The sequence below is a fragment of the Dromaius novaehollandiae genome, chromosome 1 (assembly GCF_036370855.1).
Source record: "Dromaius novaehollandiae isolate bDroNov1 chromosome 1, bDroNov1.hap1, whole genome shotgun sequence".
Lineage (NCBI taxonomy): Eukaryota > Metazoa > Chordata > Aves > Casuariiformes > Dromaiidae > Dromaius > Dromaius novaehollandiae.
The window spans coordinates 76,220,260-76,238,546 of record NC_088098.1 but is presented as its reverse complement, the minus strand read 5'-3'; the positions used below and the strand labels follow the sequence as shown (position 1 = coordinate 76,238,546).

At 41.9% G+C, this 18,287-nt stretch overlaps 1 protein-coding gene across 1 annotated transcript; it reads right to left on the bottom strand.

The window, feature by feature from the left end:
- Positions 1 to 1,917: 1,917 nt before the first annotated feature.
- BCL2L14 (BCL2 like 14) lies at positions 1,918 to 17,497 on the bottom strand. Its single transcript, XM_026113992.2, has 6 exons — positions 17,229 to 17,497; positions 9,308 to 9,769; positions 6,373 to 6,537; positions 5,386 to 5,453; positions 4,096 to 4,368; positions 1,918 to 3,327 (listed from the first exon to the last, which is right to left on the bottom strand). Exons 2-6 carry the CDS (start codon positions 9,762 to 9,764, stop codon positions 3,286 to 3,288), a joined length of 1,005 nt encoding a protein of 334 aa, XP_025969777.1. The 5' UTR covers positions 9,765 to 9,769; positions 17,229 to 17,497; the 3' UTR covers positions 1,918 to 3,285.
- Between the last annotated feature and the right edge of the window lie 790 nt (positions 17,498 to 18,287).

The following is an 18,287-nucleotide window of genomic DNA, read 5'->3' as shown; positions in this document are numbered from 1 at the left end:
CAGTAAATCTACTTTTCAGACAGTGGTATCTGTTGAGTTATTCCCCTCATCGCTTCGCTATGGTTCACTTTCCGTCAGCCTGCTGTCTCCGTAAGACCTCTGTCTGTGCCTACATAGTATCTCATTAGCCTCTTTTGGAAATATACTCAGCACATGCAGCTCTTCCAGTGTTTCACAAGAGCCGAAAGAAACCCAGCCCTGCGACTGCGACTGGGACAGCAATACCTGGTGCTAACATGGGCTACTCTGCTGGACTGACTGACTTTAATGTGCTGCAGAAGAGAGCTACAGGATCCTTGTACCGTTCCTAAGAAACAAACCCTGGCACCATCTGCAGAAGGCTAAACTCAGTTCTCACAACCTTAATGCACACTGAAATCAGCTTCATGTTCAGATTAAAATTGCTGCTGTAACAAATAGCATGATGCTGATTTGATTAGATATACAATAATAAAAATCCCAAGCAACAACTTTTGTTTTAATACTAAACTGCTCTATCTTGTACAGTAACATCCCAAATTGGCACCAGAGGGACCTACAACTAAATGTAGAGCTGAACTTCTTGGGAGAGATTGAAGTAAAACGAAGGCATGGATAGTCAGGGCCCTTCACAACATTCCCTCCACTTCACATGTGCCTGGAATGCACACACTTTTATTGCACTAGTTTATTGCACAGATTAAAAAAAGGACAACAAAACAAAGGCTGGCTGGGTCAGTAGTAGAATTTTGTTAATTAATGCCAGCCAGCAGCAGTGGCAACAACTTGGTGTTCAGCTTTGTTGACTGCTCTTACAATAAACCAAAGCCATCATTCCAGCAAAAAGGTTACCACAGATTTCTGCCATAAAAGGAGTAGATTGCTCTTAAAGTCTAACTGATGTGGATGACAAATACAAGAACATCTAAATAAGAAACAGCTCACTTGGCTGATTTCCTATGCTGGCCCCTACTGCTACTGGAAAAAGGCCCTCTTAACAACCCAAAAAATACAGAGAAAAATAAAAAACAGCTGAGCATGTTTTCTTAGATGGCTAGTTTTCACATTCCCATTCAAGCCAGTCTATTTGGCTGTTGACTCCGTTATTGGCATGAAACCGGCCGTGAAGTACAAAACCACAGAAGAGAGACAGGTGTGGGCTTAGGGCTGCTAAACCTGCAGCTTAAAACCCACACATGCAAACACAAACCTTGCACCTTGCTAAATAGCAGACATTCCAGCCAAGAAAATAAAAAAGTGACTTCCATAAGCTACTGCCCTGCTAATCGCAAACCAATGTACACCAACAAAGCAAGTATAGTCTCAGTGTAATTAAAAAGGAATCACACCTAGTTCTTCAGAGCCAAGATCTAGCTAATGAGCCTGTTTTAGAAATCAGTTAAATTTATAATAAAGCAGCAGCCTCCAGTGCGAGCAAGGCTTGGTTGTTCACAGAACAGGAATAGGAGCGGCCACAGTCCAGGACAGGAGAGATCTAGTAGGTCCTTTCCTATGTTATGAACCCGTAGCAGGATAAGGGCTTCTCAATTTTAAATTACTACTGCTTCTCCTTGACCTCTGTGCATCAAGTTTTGCCATAGCCTTCAGCAACCTAATGTATGATATATTGGCTTATGACCACTGTTTCGCAATATTTTTTCCATTTGAAAAAGGTGTCAGAGGCAGAGAAGCAAGGAGAGGCACAGCACTTTTTTGAACTTTTGGGTAAGCACTTGCCTCTCCCAAAATCATCCTCCTTTTGGGGACATCTGAAGTGATCGTAAAGCGTGTATGCTCTTCTAAAAAACTGACAGATGGGCAAGACTTACAGTCTAGGGATATATCAAGTATTCAAGGGAAACAAAGCTAACTCCCATTTTCTCTGTCTTTTGTCTCATACATACATGTCCAAACCAGAGGCAGAGTCTGCTATGCATAATGAGTCAAAAGCTTAAGGTTTATTAAAAATGCTCATCTTTTATGGCATTGCTTATTTTACACATCCAGTTCAAATGCTTTTTATCACTTTCATCCAAATTCATGATTTGTTAATAAGTTTTCATGCAGTCTTTGTAGTTAACATACTTGTACACATATAATGAGTACCTGTAATGGAAGGACATCTAACTAAGAGGTAGAGAACCTTTTCAGGGAACATTAACTGTTTGTACTGGAAAATCATGTATTAAGAAGCAACACTATGATTTCACAGCTTCAGCAGATGTTCCAAGTTCTTTCTTTCTCCACTGGGGATTCACAGGGGATGGAAATCCAGTAGTCATCAGCCAAATGGGTTACAAATGGCCCCACAGCAAAATGCACTGCACAAAACAGCCTCAAAATCGTGAATAGTTTCACTGGCATACATCGCTACTAAATGATGCACTTTTGTTCCTTCCTCTGCCACATTTCCAGATTCAAGAACTCTAATCAGATTATTTTTTTTCAATGGTTGAAGCTACAGCTCTGTTTTCTGAGAAATCACTGAGATTACACATAGCATGGAGTTCCTTTTGAATATGGAGGAAAACTAACACAGAAAGATAAATTCTAAATTTCTTGAACTACAAAGCTTGCACAGTGCTTGTATCTTCCAGATTAATAGACAAAATAATGCTGTAGAAGCCAACATCTACTGCACTATGGTTGGAAGAGGGTTAAAATGGAAGAGTTCACGTTAAAAGTATCTATACGTGGATCAAGTCTATTTTCTTGGGCAAAGAGGGAAGGCACTGAAGTAAACAGCCTTCATTTCCCTTACTCGGTCCCTTACAGAAAAATAAAATGGCATCAGTTCTTTGGAGAATCTAAACAGAGAGAGAAAACCGATAGGTGTACCTTGCATAAGTGTACCTCCTAATAAGGGACAGTAGGATTGATATCAGATGACATCACTATGAACCACACAAAGCTGGCAGCACCCATCACACTTGCCTGATGGCTGATCACAGTCCAGTGATTCTTGACTGCACACTTTGATATTTTCCTCCCATTTGCACTTTAACAGCCATTCATAAGAGTAGTGGGAAGCATCTCTACTCAGAAAGGTAGTGACATGAAGCCACTATCCATGGGGCTGAATGTGCTATGAGGAGTGCCTTCATATACACTGAAGAACACTTCTACATCAATACCAATTTTAAAAATGTGAAATTGTTTCCATTAGAGTTGTCCGAGCAACACTGCAACCTTCCTTGGAACTAAAAATAAATAGCCAGTAATCATTCTGGCATTGGGTTGTGGTAAGATCCAGCATATTCCTTCACCGACGGCTTTATGCACCCTGAAGAATGAATGCAGTCATGATTATTCAATTTCTTCCTGATCCAGCAAAGTCAAAGCCTTCTCCTGTAACAGAGGAAGAAGAGTTACAATTATAGAAGCAGTGAGGAACCTCAGTATATTTTCAAATCTGCAGTCAGTTCATTCTCCAGCAGGATTTCATGACCACATCATCAAATATCCTCACATTCTATCTATTTCAATGGACATACACTTCACAGATGCTGAATGTTTTTCATTCGCTTCATGAAGCACAAAGTGACTAGGAGCTCCATTGCAAATGCCTCACAACAAATCCAGGCAAATGAGTTAAAAAGGGCAGCAGCTCAAGACCATTGCTAGCAAAAGAACACCTTACACAACCAACTTTGGAAAAGAGACATGAAGATAAATAGATGCCTTTGTGTACAGACAAAGTGGAAGCATACCACATCACAAGGGCAGACTGTATGAACTACTGAACTTCATCTTGTCTCCAGAACTGGCCAAAAGCAGACTTCTAGGGAGGAGTATAAGATTAGGGCGAGCGTGTAGTAAAGTTTCCTGGTGTTTCTCCCAGCCTTCAGTTATCTGTGATGGAGACACTGACTGGGCCAGGAATAGTGTTTGGTATTTAATAGCCCTCCATGAATTTCTCCTATTGATTTTTGGGCCTATGTAAACAAAAAACTTTCAGCACAGAGAAGATCTTGTAGTAAAGAATTCCACAGCATAAGCACACACTGTGTTAAAGAATACCTTTTTGTTTTCGTTTGCCTCTGGCTCATTCTAGCTTTGCGAAGTAGACTACTTCTAGGTGCCTTAGGCTATAAGTCAAGCGAGGAAAACTCATACCCAGCCACCCTGGTTCTGAATCCAAGGCGTGAAGTGTTCTCTGAGGTACTTTATTCCAAAGCCCAGGACTACGTTCATTGGATGGTTGTCCACAGCAGTAAGTCTCGTTGCGACTTCCAGTGCAAAGGCAACTTTGGTGCATTGTACTTGGCCTTCTGTCTCACTTGTTGAGTCTGCTGAGACATCCTCCAGGATTAGATCAGTGACCCTCTCAAAGAAGCTGTAGGACAGCATGTCTATAAAATGCTGATATAAAGTCTTGTCCTTCTTGATCTGAAAATAAGAATAAGGATTGGTTAAACTTCTGTGATACTTGCTTTCTCCATCTCTATGGGCTCATCCCCATAGGAAAGTAGAGCATCTCTAGGTAATATAGAGAGAGACTATAATCTAATCATGGTGCTGATTGCAAAAGAAGACACACAAACCCCACGCCTCACTGCAAGGCTGTTCCTTCAGGCTCAGGAGATGGTTCAGGGGCTTCTCTGAAAACTCTTCAGCTTTTTTTCATTTGAATGAAAGAAGCAGAGAGAGAGAAAAATGCAAACCAAGGGTGACACTTGCATCTAGGCCTGCAGGTTAGGAGAGACTGGAATACAGGAGCAGTGGGAGGGTGACACAAGAGGCAAGGCTATGAGAAGGGCCCGTGGCCCCTGCTGTGCTAAGCTCCCCTTACTCAGTCACAGTCTTTGCCACACTTCTTACCATACCTGGGTAACTCTCTGCTTCCGTGTCCGCCCCATGTGAGTACACCTTCGCAGAGCAGAAGGGCAGCTAAAGAAGGGAGCTAAGGGTGCAAGGACCTATATTTTTAATAGAGACAACTCCCAGCTCTGCTCCAACTAATATGCTCATGCAGGCCCATTCACTCAAAAAATTTATTTCCCTTTTCCTGACAACAGCTCTCAGAGCAGTAGAGTTTCCCTCCCTTCACTGGGAACAACTTGTACACAAAGTTTAATGCCCAGTCAAAAGTTCTCAGACTCAGTCAAGTGCTCAGCTTCCTATGAAACTCAACAGGGACTAGGCAAGGAACTGCACAACCTCTTTGCCGTCTTTCCCCTGTTCTCCAGTAGAGATCTGTGTGAGACCTCTGGTCTTAAGAAAGATTTCAGACTGAATGGCAAAGGTTTCAGAAAGGCCCAAGTATGGAAAGAGAAGTTCAGGATAGAGACAACAAGAGCTGGGTTACAAAACATTCATTCCCAACAAATGTTTAATCCCTCTCTCTCACACGCGTGTATGTATGCACACAGACACACTCAAGCTGCTGAAAACAGAAGTATTTACCTTTTTTTCTAGTTGATCCCCTGAATTTCTTAACAGTGCAACTATTGTTTGTATTATCTTTTCTTCATCTGTTAAAGAAAGAACAGCAATGTAAACACCACAGCCTTCTAGTAGGATCCAAATAGTGAGCTACAGCGAAAGCCTTGGTGCCAACTAATCATGAAAACAGCTGCTATTTTGTGAAAAAAATCACAAGGCATTCTGTATCCAGGCTTTAGGCAGAAGCTCATTGTTCAAGTCCGCATGGAGTAAGTAGCGCTATTTCTCCGTCTGCACAAGATTTTGTTCTGGTTAAGAATCTGGAAAAGAGTAGGGACTTTAACATCCCATTGCTAGCCCTTTGTGCTTCGAGGCATGACTGATAATAAGATAGTGTGAAAGAACAGCTGGCAGAAGCCCAAGAAAAATGAACTTCAAATTAGGAAGAAATATCCTCCCATCATTACCAGTTATACCTTCCATAACTCACTAGAACAATCTCCAGGTTTGTCAGATTATAACCAGAAATTCCTAGAAAGCTTGCATGAAAACTAGATCTCTGCAGATGTTATGGAAGATAAACAATTCAGATTTTTAACAGAGATTGTTGACCAGTGTTGTTCCCTCACCAGAGAGGGACTGGCCTTTAATCAAGACATTATTTCCCAAGGAACAGGTCTTTGGCCTTAGAAGCTCAATGTATTATTCTGTTCCCAGCTCTGCCGCTCCTAGCACTGCTCTGTGACCTTATGTCACTTCACCTCCACTCTCTTTGTCTCATGTCACACACCTCCTTGGATTTTTAAGGATGTTCTTTTTATTGCAGTAGCAGGCAGGACTTACGCAGCTGGAGCATCCCCTGAAATGTGGGTGACAGAGCAAGACCCAGCAGAGCAAACTTGTTTCTTCATAGAGTCTTACCCCAGAACACATTTCTAGAGGAAAATGCCTCAGTGTGCAATACCAACCTGACATACTTCCTATGAACATAAAATTCTTCACCCTTACCATTTTCTCCACCCTTATTTCCACCAGCAGCACCTCCACCCTGTTGTTCTGGAAGCTGGAAGTGAACCATCATCTTGAATGACACATCCGAAGGAGACGGCTGAGATCTGGAAGTAACAAGCTTGGCCAGCCTGTCTGCAATGTGGTCAACATTTGCCGTCTCATCTGATTTGGAAGGGGGGGTGGGAAATAAAGAAGGCAATTAATATTTCCAGGAAATAACTCAAAGCTTTACTCATTTACATGCCCCCTGAGGTGGCAATGCCCAGAGGATATCAAGAGATACACAGGCTTTGCTATTGCCTAAGATCAGGTGGTAACAATTCAGAGAGACAAGTAATACATTACAACCTCTCTCTAGTTTTTGAGTAGCAGCTAACCATACAGAGGCCATACAGAAGCAAATGTGAATGTTGCTCACTATCATAGATCCTTGCACATCATAGATTAAGAAACTAGAGAGAACAGCTCTGTAGGACAGTGAATCTTAGATGCTACCACAAGTGGTTTGTGAATGGCCCATGGCTAGTTCACCTGCAGGCCTAGATTTAGGAAAGACAGTGCATTTTGATGCTCTCTCCTTGTTCCAGCCAGCTGATCCTGAGCACAGAGAAGCAGGCTTCACTTCAGAGGCACCTCTACCACAAAAGCTTCTCCCATGTTGTATTAAACAGATATGAATATTGGGAGAACTCATCACCCTGCAGCCAGTCTGGCTTTATCCACCTTGTTTAATGATGCTGTTCAGGACCCTCACAAGTGGAAGGCTGGGGGAGCCTTAAGAGGCTCCTGCTATAGCACAGAGCTATAGGGAAGAGCTATAGAAAGCTTTGTTTCAGCTGGGAGTTGCTCTTTCTTGCCTCCCTGAGGTTGGGATGTGAAACTTGGTTCCCCCCCCCCCCACCGAGTGGCAGCTCCTGTGTGATCAGCAGACAGTGAGGCAAGCTCAGCAGCAGCCTGACCCATAACACGTGTGTAAAATTCACAAGCAGAGTTTATTGTGAGGGCAGCAGGGGTTAATGCAGTCAATAAAAACTGCATTTCAAGGTTGGTGAATCAACCCCAAGACATTTCCTTCCCTTCGACTGCATGCAGAGTCTGTCTGGAAGCTGCTGCACTTCTAGGAAGGGGATCAGACCATTTGTGACAGCGTATGAGTATGTCTTTGGAAATACAAGATTAGGCAACTGGTTTTAAACAGAATAGGCCTGCTATTTAGACAAGTAATCCCCAAAAGCATCTCCATTTTTTGCAGAATAGCCTGGCCAAGCTTGCATTAGAGCTGCCAACAATGTATGTTACAAATAATAAAGTTTTAGGATTTCATCCAACAATCTGCTGAAGGCCAGGACAGATTTGAAGGCAAACACCAGGTCTGGGGAGGTTAAGCCAAGCACGGAGGGATTTTAGCTTGAGGCCGTGCTGCCACCTTCAGGGAAAATGATGGTATATTGGAGGGACCATCACAGAATTGACCCTGAAACTCCTGGGAGCTTTCTTTGACAATGTAAAAATAAAAAGAAAATAAAATGTAAAAATAAAATGGAAATAAAAATGGAAATAAAAATGGAAACCATAGGATGCAATATCTGGGTGCAGACATATGTCCTTGGCAACCAAACTGTGGAAAGTCACAGTCATTTCTCTGCAGCAAAATGTACCAGGCAAGGGCAAAGAACCTCTCTTGGGAGATACAACTGGATTTGAGAGCAGGGAGAATTAAGGGCTTAGTGAGTAGGAGCTGGTCCAAGACAGTTAAACTGATTGGGGTTGGGCTTTAGGCTGGAGACGTGAGTGATGGAAAATCTTTAGAAATGTCTTTAAATATGGCAAAAGGGGAGAGCAACATTGCCATCAGCAGGTCCCTGAGCCAATAGTGTCAAGCTGGGACAAATTAAACAAACAAAACCCCCTTATTTATGTGAAAACACCATTGCAACCTATCATGTACTGTATATGGCTACTTAATGGGATACCTCATCATCGTCTCTCAATCTTTTATGAGAAGTTAAGGCATGACTTATTTTTCAGAGTAGAAAAGATAAAATCTCATTGTGTACAGTGTAACACTTCATGCACACCTGGCTTTGGGGGCTGGGGTACAAGAAGTCATTTACATTGATGGGGTCCCTAAATTTAGATGAATAACTGCCACCCACCACCTCTTTTTCCAATACATGGGAGGGCAGGTTCAGACTTTTACTACAGGGAAGTCCCTCCTCAGCTTTCTCAAAAGCAAGATCTGGTCCTTCTCAACCAGCCTCAGACCAAACATTGTTTTTTTCTTACCTCCTCTCCTCAGTCAGGGACTATACTCGAGAGGAATCCTGTGGCAGTGGTAGCAATGTATGGAGGAGATTAAAATAACTCCAGAAGACTGCTCCCATTTGAGCTCTAACAACAGTGGGGATTATGAGAGGCTGCCTAGAGGCATAGGGCTTCTCTGTGCTTAGGTCTGGTTGCTGCCAACTGCATGGTACCATGGAGTTCAAAGCTGAGTCTAGAAATTTGGTCTTTAGTGTGGAATATGTATCCCATGATAAAGCTCTCAAACAGGCTTTCATATAACTTCCGTTCCCTGATTTTTGTGCGTAAATCTTCTGTCTGACCAGTGTCTTACATTTTATTTCTAGCCAGGTATGAAATGCTTGGACAAAACAACCTGTACAATAATAAGTTATTTAACACCGTATGGTGGAAAACAAACAAAAAAAGCAGTCACAAGCGTGAGTCTCATGTGTGCAAGCACTAGTGAAGATCTGGCAATCTGACTTCCTAATTGGAACTCAATAGAGCTAGCATAAAAGATGACGGAGCAGGGAAAAAAAACCTTCCTGCTCTTCCTGCCTTTCCACAGGCTACTATCCATTTAAGCTATTTAGAGAAAAATTTAAAGAGAAACAAACAACAGCAGAAGGAAAGAACTAAAAAATACCTGTCAGATGCTTTTGCTTCACTTCTGAAGGGCCCTGAAGCTGTACCCTAGGAAGGTAGAAACACACTGTGGAACTTTGGGGCAAGAATGGCTTTTGGGGCAATGAAGGCTTTGGGGATTTTTCATGTTTTTCTCTGATGAAGGAAGAGGGTAGACAATATTTTGAGACAGATCTTGGTCTTGTTTGCTTTTGGCTTAGGTGTTTCAAACCGGTGCTCTGTGAAACCTCTGTTTGGCTTGGCCCAACTTTATGGCCTTGATCTTCTAACTTCTCTTCTCTCCTGATTAAGGACGAGGACTTCTGCATGTTAGCTTCCTTTTTCATAAGTTCCTCATATTTACTGGCAGACAACCGCCGCTGGGCATAGGCCATTAGGATCTTGTATTCTAGGCTGTCTCGCTCATCATCTTCCAAAGGTATTTCTTCCATGTTGGCATCATTTGGTGAAGACATCATGGTCCCTGCAAGAACATAATTCTCCATTTTAATGACTTACTGAGCAAGCAGTTTTTCTTGAATACCAACTAGTACTTGACATGTCTACAGAACTTTCACCGAACACCTCAGTGTGGTAAATCTTGTGGTACTTGGGAGCCAGAGAAGTACTGTTTTCTAGAAAGGGAATTTGGTTACAGAGCAATACCTCAAAGAGAAATCCAGGCAATAAACATAGTATTTGCTCAGAACCCTTGACATGTACATGCCTTAAAGACAAGAAGTAGCTCAATTTAGCAAGCAAGTGAAGTGACTAACAATCACTGATAGATTTTTCTGGAGAAACAGAAATGTACAGGTGGCTTAGATAGGAAAGATGAGGAAATTCAAGGAGTATTCAATCGTTGGGCTGCAGTGCAGAGAAATAGGAAAGATCATAACAATAATACTGATTCTCAGGATGGAAAAAAAAAGTGATTCATCGAAGCACTGCAAAGGAAAAGCCTATACTGTGTTCAAATGACACCACAAAACAAGCATCTGAATAAATAAGAATTCTGCTTTCAGAGGAACCTTTGAAAAGTCTGGGCCCTGAGTGCCCCAGGTAGGAAAGCAAACAAGAACTAGCCCAAACATGAGGAAAAGAGGAACATGTATATAAATATTAAAAAATGTATATATTACAATGTTCAAATATTCCTTCACTTAAGGGGACCTGACTCAAGCATCTTGCATGTTTGAGGGCATGCAAGGGATGGTGCGGTGGCACAGACCTATTGTAACTTGTCCTTGTCCAGCTAGATGTATCAGTCCCACAGTACACATGCACACATTGCCATCTTCCTGTTTCCCAGTGCAGCACAGCTTAGCAAGTCACAGTCCCACTCAGTGTGAAACTACTCTTATGTTTTGGCTTTGCATTAGACTCATTTCCCTCCTGGCTTCCACTTCTGAGGACATGTGTCTCTGAGCAGCCAGCCCTGAACACTGCCAGCAGGCTGCCTCGAACATCTCCATTCAACGCCCCACACGTGCAAAGTCGAACAAAACTATGCACATATCCAGAAGCTGTCACCGGAGTCTCTTTGAAAAGGCAAAATAGGAGGTTTCCCTTCCCACTGTCCTCTCTCAAACAAGTTCCAAATTCACACACAAACACACACTCTCAGACCGAGAAATAAACAAATTGAAGTTAATTCCTTCCTGTCTGGAATATCATTCAGCTATTTGCTGCTCTGAATATAGCACTATTTCTGATATGTTTCCAACAGGATGTTTAAATCCTAAACATGGAGACTCACATTTCGGAGTTAAACAAAAGCACATGCATGCATATACACATACACCTATAACCACTCTAAAGAAAAGTGAGTGGGAGCAGGGCACCTTGCACCCCTGTGCATTTTTAACTCCTGCCCTTGGGATAAGAGCAAGCTGTACCCACCAATTCAGCATTTTGTAGAACCCAACAGAGCAGCTGCTCTGCAGAAGGCAACTTTCTATTGCAGTCGTATTCTGCAAGAGTCCCCAGATACCACCCTGGAGAGGAAAGCGTGCAAAGTGCCCAGGGTATCCTGCTTCTTTACAGGCACTTGGTGGAAAAAACTTAGAGTCAGGAAGATTGCTGGATTGCAGTTTAATTTCTGATCGCTTATCCTTTGGAAAGACTTCCTGTGCAGAGCTGTGAAGCTATCAGTTGCTTCATTCAGACCCGGGAAAGAACAGAAGTTGCAGGGTTTCAATCCTTCTTTCTGTTACTCAGCCTAAAAACTATTCTTTCTCTAGTCTAACCATGACGATGAAATAAGTCATATATATATCTCTGAAGTTCCAATTCTTCAGCTGGTGTAAACCATCCAAGTCCCGCCAAAATTCACAGGAGTATACTGACTTACCTTTACCAAAAATCTGGCCCTATGCTTCTAAACACTTTGGAAAAGGGTTTGGAAATCAGAAGGAATTTGGAATTTGGAAGAGACATCTCATTCCAAGTTCATCTATTTTCACCACTCACGTATAAAGGATAGCATGTGTCTTTTGGACATAGGCGTTACGACTGACACACTTAAAGGAGCTTAATACAAAAAGTTTGAAGTGACTCATTGGTCAAAAAAATGCCCACGTCCCAGCAAGTTATTGAAGAGGAAACAAATCTCAAGTGACTTGTCACCTGATTTTCAATACTACTTTTAATATAGGATTTTAACTTCATTTTGGTAGAGTTTCACATATTTAAACTTTTAACTTAAAAATTATTTCAGTTGTGGCACTCTCTGCTGTTTTGCCATTATTTGCAGAAAGCATCCAGTATAACAAAACTTAGATAAGCCACTTACTTCTGGTATGCTAAATTGTTTTTTATTTTGTTGTTTAGACAGCAGAGAAAAAAAGGAACACACAGAAAAGCTTCCCTATAAAATGTATGAGCATTGGAGATTAGACCAACCCCAAACCTGCAGTTTATACCTACCCATATTAGTTCAATACTATCACAGAGATGAGAAGGAAAAGCGAAAGGGAAGAGAAAGGGGAAGAGAAAGGGGAAGGGGAAGGGGAAAGAGGAAAGGGGAAAGGGGAAGAGAAAGGGGAAGGGGAAGGGGAAAGAGGAAAGGGGAAAGGGGAAGAGAAAGGGAAAGAAAAAGGGAAAGGGAAAGGGAAGAAAAGAGAAAGGGAAAGGGGAAAAGGAAGGGAAAGGGGAGGAGAAGGGGAAGGGAAAGGGAAAGAGATGGGAAAGAGAAAGGGGAAGGGGAAGGGTGGAGGGGAGTAGAAGAAACCTGTAACTGCCATACTGTAGGTCTGGTGCTACAATTCCACTTACCTTGCACTGCTAAGTGCATCTATACAGATCACAGCTTGCATCCTATTTTAGAGATTCCTTTTTTTCCCTCAAGAGAAAGGACTTTTCCAGATGCTGCTTTGGGATGGCACTAGCTTCCTCATACACTTCAGGTCAGTATTTAGAACAAAACACTGAAGAAATTAGAATGGGAGCAGTGTGGCAAGGAGAGAGGGAGAGAAATGAAAAAAAAAGACAACACATCCCTTGGTAGAGAAATAAGAGATGGCTTGTTTATCTGTCCTAAGCTAGTGAAGCTATGTTAATTAACTCCACAAGTGAGCAAAAACATAATTTCCCAGTCTTGCTGAAGTTAAGTCATTGACACATCACCATCCCAAGTCTCTAACAGATGAGTCTCTCACACACATGGAGGCAGCCTCTCAGAAATCCCTTTCCCCTTGTGAGCTTGGGTCACACAGCTTCCTGTTTTGTGCTACCAGTGCGTTGCAACTTAATGTTGAGATGTTTAACGTTTAGAAACCTAGACTTAACTTCACGTGGCAAAATATCTCACTGTTCCCTAACTATGATCTTGGGCTGCCTTGAGATATTCAACAGGTCTCTTCAGACCAGCCTTACAGAGTCTGCAAGGGAAACCAAAAGCCCAGCAGGAACGAGTCAGCAAGACGTAAGAAACAAACCAAGTGGAGAAAAAGAGCGAACTGGAAATACATACAGAAAAAAGGAGAACTGAAATGGGGCAGGACAGGCCCAGGGCTGCTGCATCTTTGCTGGCCTAACCCAGCCCTCCAAATCAGACATGGACACTAGTCTAAACAGCACAGCCTTCCCCACTATGAGTACTATCTATCACATTTCAAATAATTTATATGGTATTAATATATACTCATTTTTCACTAATATAACCATTCCTGAACAGCAAGAGGAATAAGCTGTAGCAGCATAAAAAATCATTACAGCCCTGTACATGGGACCATTGCTTGTACGCTATATGTCAAGAACCAGGACAATCTGAAACACCCTTGAAGGTGGCTGTATATACAAAATTCAACCTAGAGTTCAGAGTTTAGTCTCCTAAACAGGGCTAAGCGCAGACCTTCAGCGGGAGGTTGGGTATTGCTACAACTGGCTATTACATAACATCAGATAAGCACTTCTGTCTCAGACGCAGCGATACCACTAAACCTGCACCTTGCTCTGATGGGAACCTCCGAGAAATGAAACAAAACACGCTGATAAAAATGTGATATTGGTGCTTCCAAACTCGTGCTTTTTTCAGCACAGCTGTCTTGGAAAGAAATCTCACCCCAACATGTACAGCTAAGCCAGAGGAGTATAAAAAGAGAGCAAGGAGTCACAGTTTATGGATTTTTCATGCCACTACTTACAGATGATAAGAAAAGGAGCTACCACCATCATGCTGCCTAGTGTTTAAAAACGAAAGTCACTAGTTAACATGTTATTCAGTGCTTTTTAAAGTTTGAACTCTTAATTTGTGGCTTACTCTTTAGTTACTTCTCCATACTATAACCAAGTTATTTTTCCAGTATCCTCACCAGGCTGAGCCAGAGACAAACCAGGCTTCTTGCAGAAGCAGCACTCACTTTGCAGAAACTGTCTCTCAGAAGTGAGTTTCTACAAGGGATGTCTTTTAATGCATGCATTGATCCAGTTTGACAAGTGCTTGGAAGCCCTGCAAGAAGCTAAAACCAGGATCTGCATATTATTTCCTAGGATGATTAAAAGAAACTTGGAAGATCAGATTATGGAGCATAGCAGCATGGTCTCATTCTGTCTATTTAAAAGCTCTGGTCTAAATTATTTATTTTCTGGATTTTGCAGGCCTCTGAGGAAACAATATTAACCCCTCCTTCTTTGTTCTTCTCTAGACCTTTTCCTTCCATTGCCAAATGTCACATCTATATGCTATTTTCCAGAAAATGGAAACAGAATTGTCATCTCTCATACTAGTACATTTATCTGTAACCCTTCCTTCACTTTAAGAATTATCTGCCAGAATCAAGAAATTTGGCAAAAAATACCTACAGACTTCTGTGAGCAGCAGAAATAAAGAATCCCAGTTTCCCATGGATTCTGTGAGATGCAACAATGGTGAACTCGCACCTTTCCCTCCTCATGAGTCTACCTAAAGAGCAAAACTTGTAACACTGTAACAGCTTTAAACACTACCCTAGGCCAATTGCCAGGAAATTAAACTAAAAGGTTGAGACATTTATTACATGTGACTGAGTGGGCGAGATAGAGAAAGGGAACCATAAAAAAAGAGATATACCAGCAAGGTGACAGTTTAATCTTTGTTTTCCTAGAAAAGCACATTAAAATAGGCTCCTAAGGTTCATGTCTGCAGAGACAAAAGAAAAAAGGAGGGGGAAACATATCTTAACAGTACCAAAGAATACGAAATAGCTTTTGATTTGGAGGGTGTCCAGCCATAGGCCTATGTTTAGCAAAACTAGATGAAGCAGTACATTGGCTATGCCATTTTTAGACATTCGCTACATTTATTGTTATTTATTAATATTACCGCTGCATGTACAGATGGTAGCTAAATGTACCAAAGTCCCCCAGGTCTGTGCTCACCACAAAGTCCACCCAAGCCCAAAGTTGAGTTTTGACCTCACTTCATGAGTCCCTCCTCTCCTCACCCTGTGCCCCTCGATGGTGCTTCTCAGTCCATTTATGCTGCCTGTGAAGGTTATGTCTCAACAGTCCTTACTTAGCAGTTGCCAACCTGAGGGCAGTTCTGCATGGACACAGGCTAACTCTCCTGGAGGCCAACTCTACTGGAGGCCAGCCCTACTGGAACATCCTGCTGTCCTTCCCCCTCCAACGGCCACAAGCACAGGCCAACTCTGCCACTGTTTCTTCAGTGGGAAGTTCATCTCACTGCAACACAGAGAGCCATGGGATTTGGCTCCAAAAAGAGGCAATGTCAGTGCTGACCCTGACACCCAATTCAATTCACCATCACATATGCTCTCATCAGTGCTAGGCATATGCCAGGGAAGCACAAGTAGCTAAAGATAGTCTTGTAGCCAGAGGCAGTACTGCCCTGAAAGAGGTGACAGGTTAAATAGCCAATGCAGACAGGAGAAGTGAAAGAGGCCCCCCTGGACCATGATAATTAGTCTAAACTATTCTTGTCTGGTATGTTTCCTCTCTCTCATCCAGCAAAGAGAAATGCGTTTGCTAGACTAGGACACCAGTTTTGAAAAAAACATTTTGACATAATGCTGGAGAAAGACTATGAAAATAAAACCCACCACTGTTTCCCTTAGTGACTCATCACAGGTATGGGTCCTTCCCTTCAGCTGTGCTCTCACGTACACAGGAGCAGATTGGGGAACTTGGTTTCAGAGACTTTGGGGTAAGGGGAAGCACTGGCTAGGATTCCTCTCGCAGCTCTTAAAGTTAGATCCTTTCCTCCTATGAAGATGACCCTAAAATACTAGCAGTTCTCACAGAGGAAAGGAGAACTATCATGCATCTCTGGAGTTCATTAGTACATAAGCACCTCACTTCACTGGAGTAATATTTTGTATGTATTGAGTCAGTCATTCTCATAAATCCCTTAACAGATAGGTAATGTCTGTGCAAAAAAGACTACCATTTTAAATTGTACAGATGGAGTGGAAAGCAGTATTGTGTTTAAATACAAACCAGCCCACTGGTTAGGATGTCTCCGCATGGTACCACAATGTAGTTGCCTGCAGGATGGAAAGCAGTAACTTGCAAGCTGACGAATTATGTTCCCTTTATTTAATCTTAACTAAATAAGAGACAACATAATTGGTAAAGGTAGAGTTACACGAGGACACCAAGGTAAACATCCCCAGTGGCAACAGATTTTTCATGTGCATTGCTGCGTACTGGATACAATGCACACAATAGAAACAGGTCTACTTTGATAAACGTCTCTCGGAAGAGAAGTCATCTGCTCGTCTGTGGCTGGCCAGAAGTATTTCCCATATTCAAAGCTGAGGGGCTGACCAAAAGGCTGCTGAGCAGGCAGACTTAAGAAGAAAAACGATGTGCTACTTGGCTTTCAGTGCCAGCAGAAATGGTAAGGCATATATTTGTGACATCCAGGAGATTAAATCAGCTGTCACTGTGCAGCAAAGATCCGGCAGCAAAAAGGGAAGAACAGATCTGGTTGTTGAGGATTTTAGGGGAGAATGGCACCTGCTGAAACCCCTCCACCACTTGTTTGCTAAATCCCAATTGTAAAAGAAGGCATCCTACCCACAAGACATAACATAGCTTGAACTGGGCTGACTGTAAGAATCAAGTGATAAGGATATAAATTCTACAGGAATTCACTGGGGTAAACTTCAAATTCTATTTTCCACATGTAAATGTAGTGTGGCTGGCAGAAAATAATCTTGCTCTACTTGGTTAGACACGTAAACTATTTTTTCAAAAGCAATAGCAGCGAAGTTTTGTATGGCTGTTCCGAAAGTCCTAGGGGCGTTCCTTCCTTCCTTTATTTTTTGACATTACAGCTGAAACTGAAAGTCCATTGCTCTGTAACCAATTTAACTAAGATAAATATAGCATTTTAATCCACATATAATAAGATTCAGAGACCCTCATGCTGGATTATAGACAACCAAGCACTGTATGAGAGAAACTAAGTTTAGAAAAGAGAAGGGGTTTTTTTTTACCTTTCAGGTCTATTGCACCAGCAACCCTGAGTGCCCGCGGATCTGAATCCTTTCTCCTTTTCTTCCAGTGACTAGACTTTTTTCATTAGAGTCAGCCTCACATGCATACCAGTTCCCTTTAGTAAAAGAGAGTTAACTTCTTTTATTTACTATTTTCAGTCTTTCATCAAAACATATGTTCATAAGCTTTCACTAAGAAGAGCACGGCACTTTCAATAAAAGGTGCCTGTGTACTTCCTTATGAGAACAATGTTCAAACAAGTCGGTTTACTTATAAAAGGCAAAAAGGGTGGGGCCTGCCCCTTGTTCATGTGACTTGGCCTGAACAGCATATCAGGCAAGGGGAAGAAGAAGGAAAAAAAAAAAACACTATGGCTATTTTTGGCATCTTGACAAATATTATCTTTTTTTCCCATAAAACCTTTTTTCTGCATGATACAGGTCAAATTAAATCACCACTTTGATATAGGTAGTTTTCCTGAGGGCTTCTGAAAGCAGTTATACCTCTTTCTCTATAAACAGCAATATACTATTCAATGCTATGTTTTTTCATAATTTATTGCTTTTATTCAAAATCACGTTAAACATTAATTAGATAAGATCGTTGCAAGTCTTATAACAGTGATATGATATTGCTTCACATGGATTTTGCTTGCGCAGTTGTTGTAACTCTTAGACCAAAACTGTGATCTAGTTACACGTATAAGTAACTACAAGTTAATTACGTCAAGAGCAGTTTAAGAGGGCTTTTCACTATGTCAGTGATCTTCCATTTTCTAAATAAGCTCGTTGGTGAAGCTGCAAGTTAGGACGGGCCCCATTCATGTGAAAGAGGGCAAAGGCTTTCATTTATCTGTCGAAGAGAGCTGTCCGCTGTGTTGCAGCATGGTGCGCCTCATTTGGGTCAGGAAGGGACCTCTTCCCGGGAACAACACAACTGAGGCTATGCCTTTATCCGAGACTGTTACAAAGAAAATGTGTGTCTGGCGACTTTTCTGCGAAGTGAGGAATTTACTAGTAGAAACAGAAATGTGAACGGAGCCAAATTTTGCATTTCCA

Bases quoted from the DNA above. Each gene is read 5' to 3' on its own strand.
- BCL2L14 (XM_026113992.2), bottom strand. From the start codon at position 9,764: ATGATGTCTTCACCAAATGATGCCAACATGGAAGAAATACCTTTGGAA. The intron at 5,454-6,372 runs GTAAGGGTGAAG...TTTCTTTAACAG, and splicing joins AAATAAGGGTGGAGAAAATG to ATGAAGAAAAGATAATACAA. The intron at 3,328-4,095 runs GTATGAGTTTTC...CCTCTGTTACAG, and splicing joins TTCAGAACCAGGGTGGCTGG to GAGAAGGCTTTGACTTTGCT.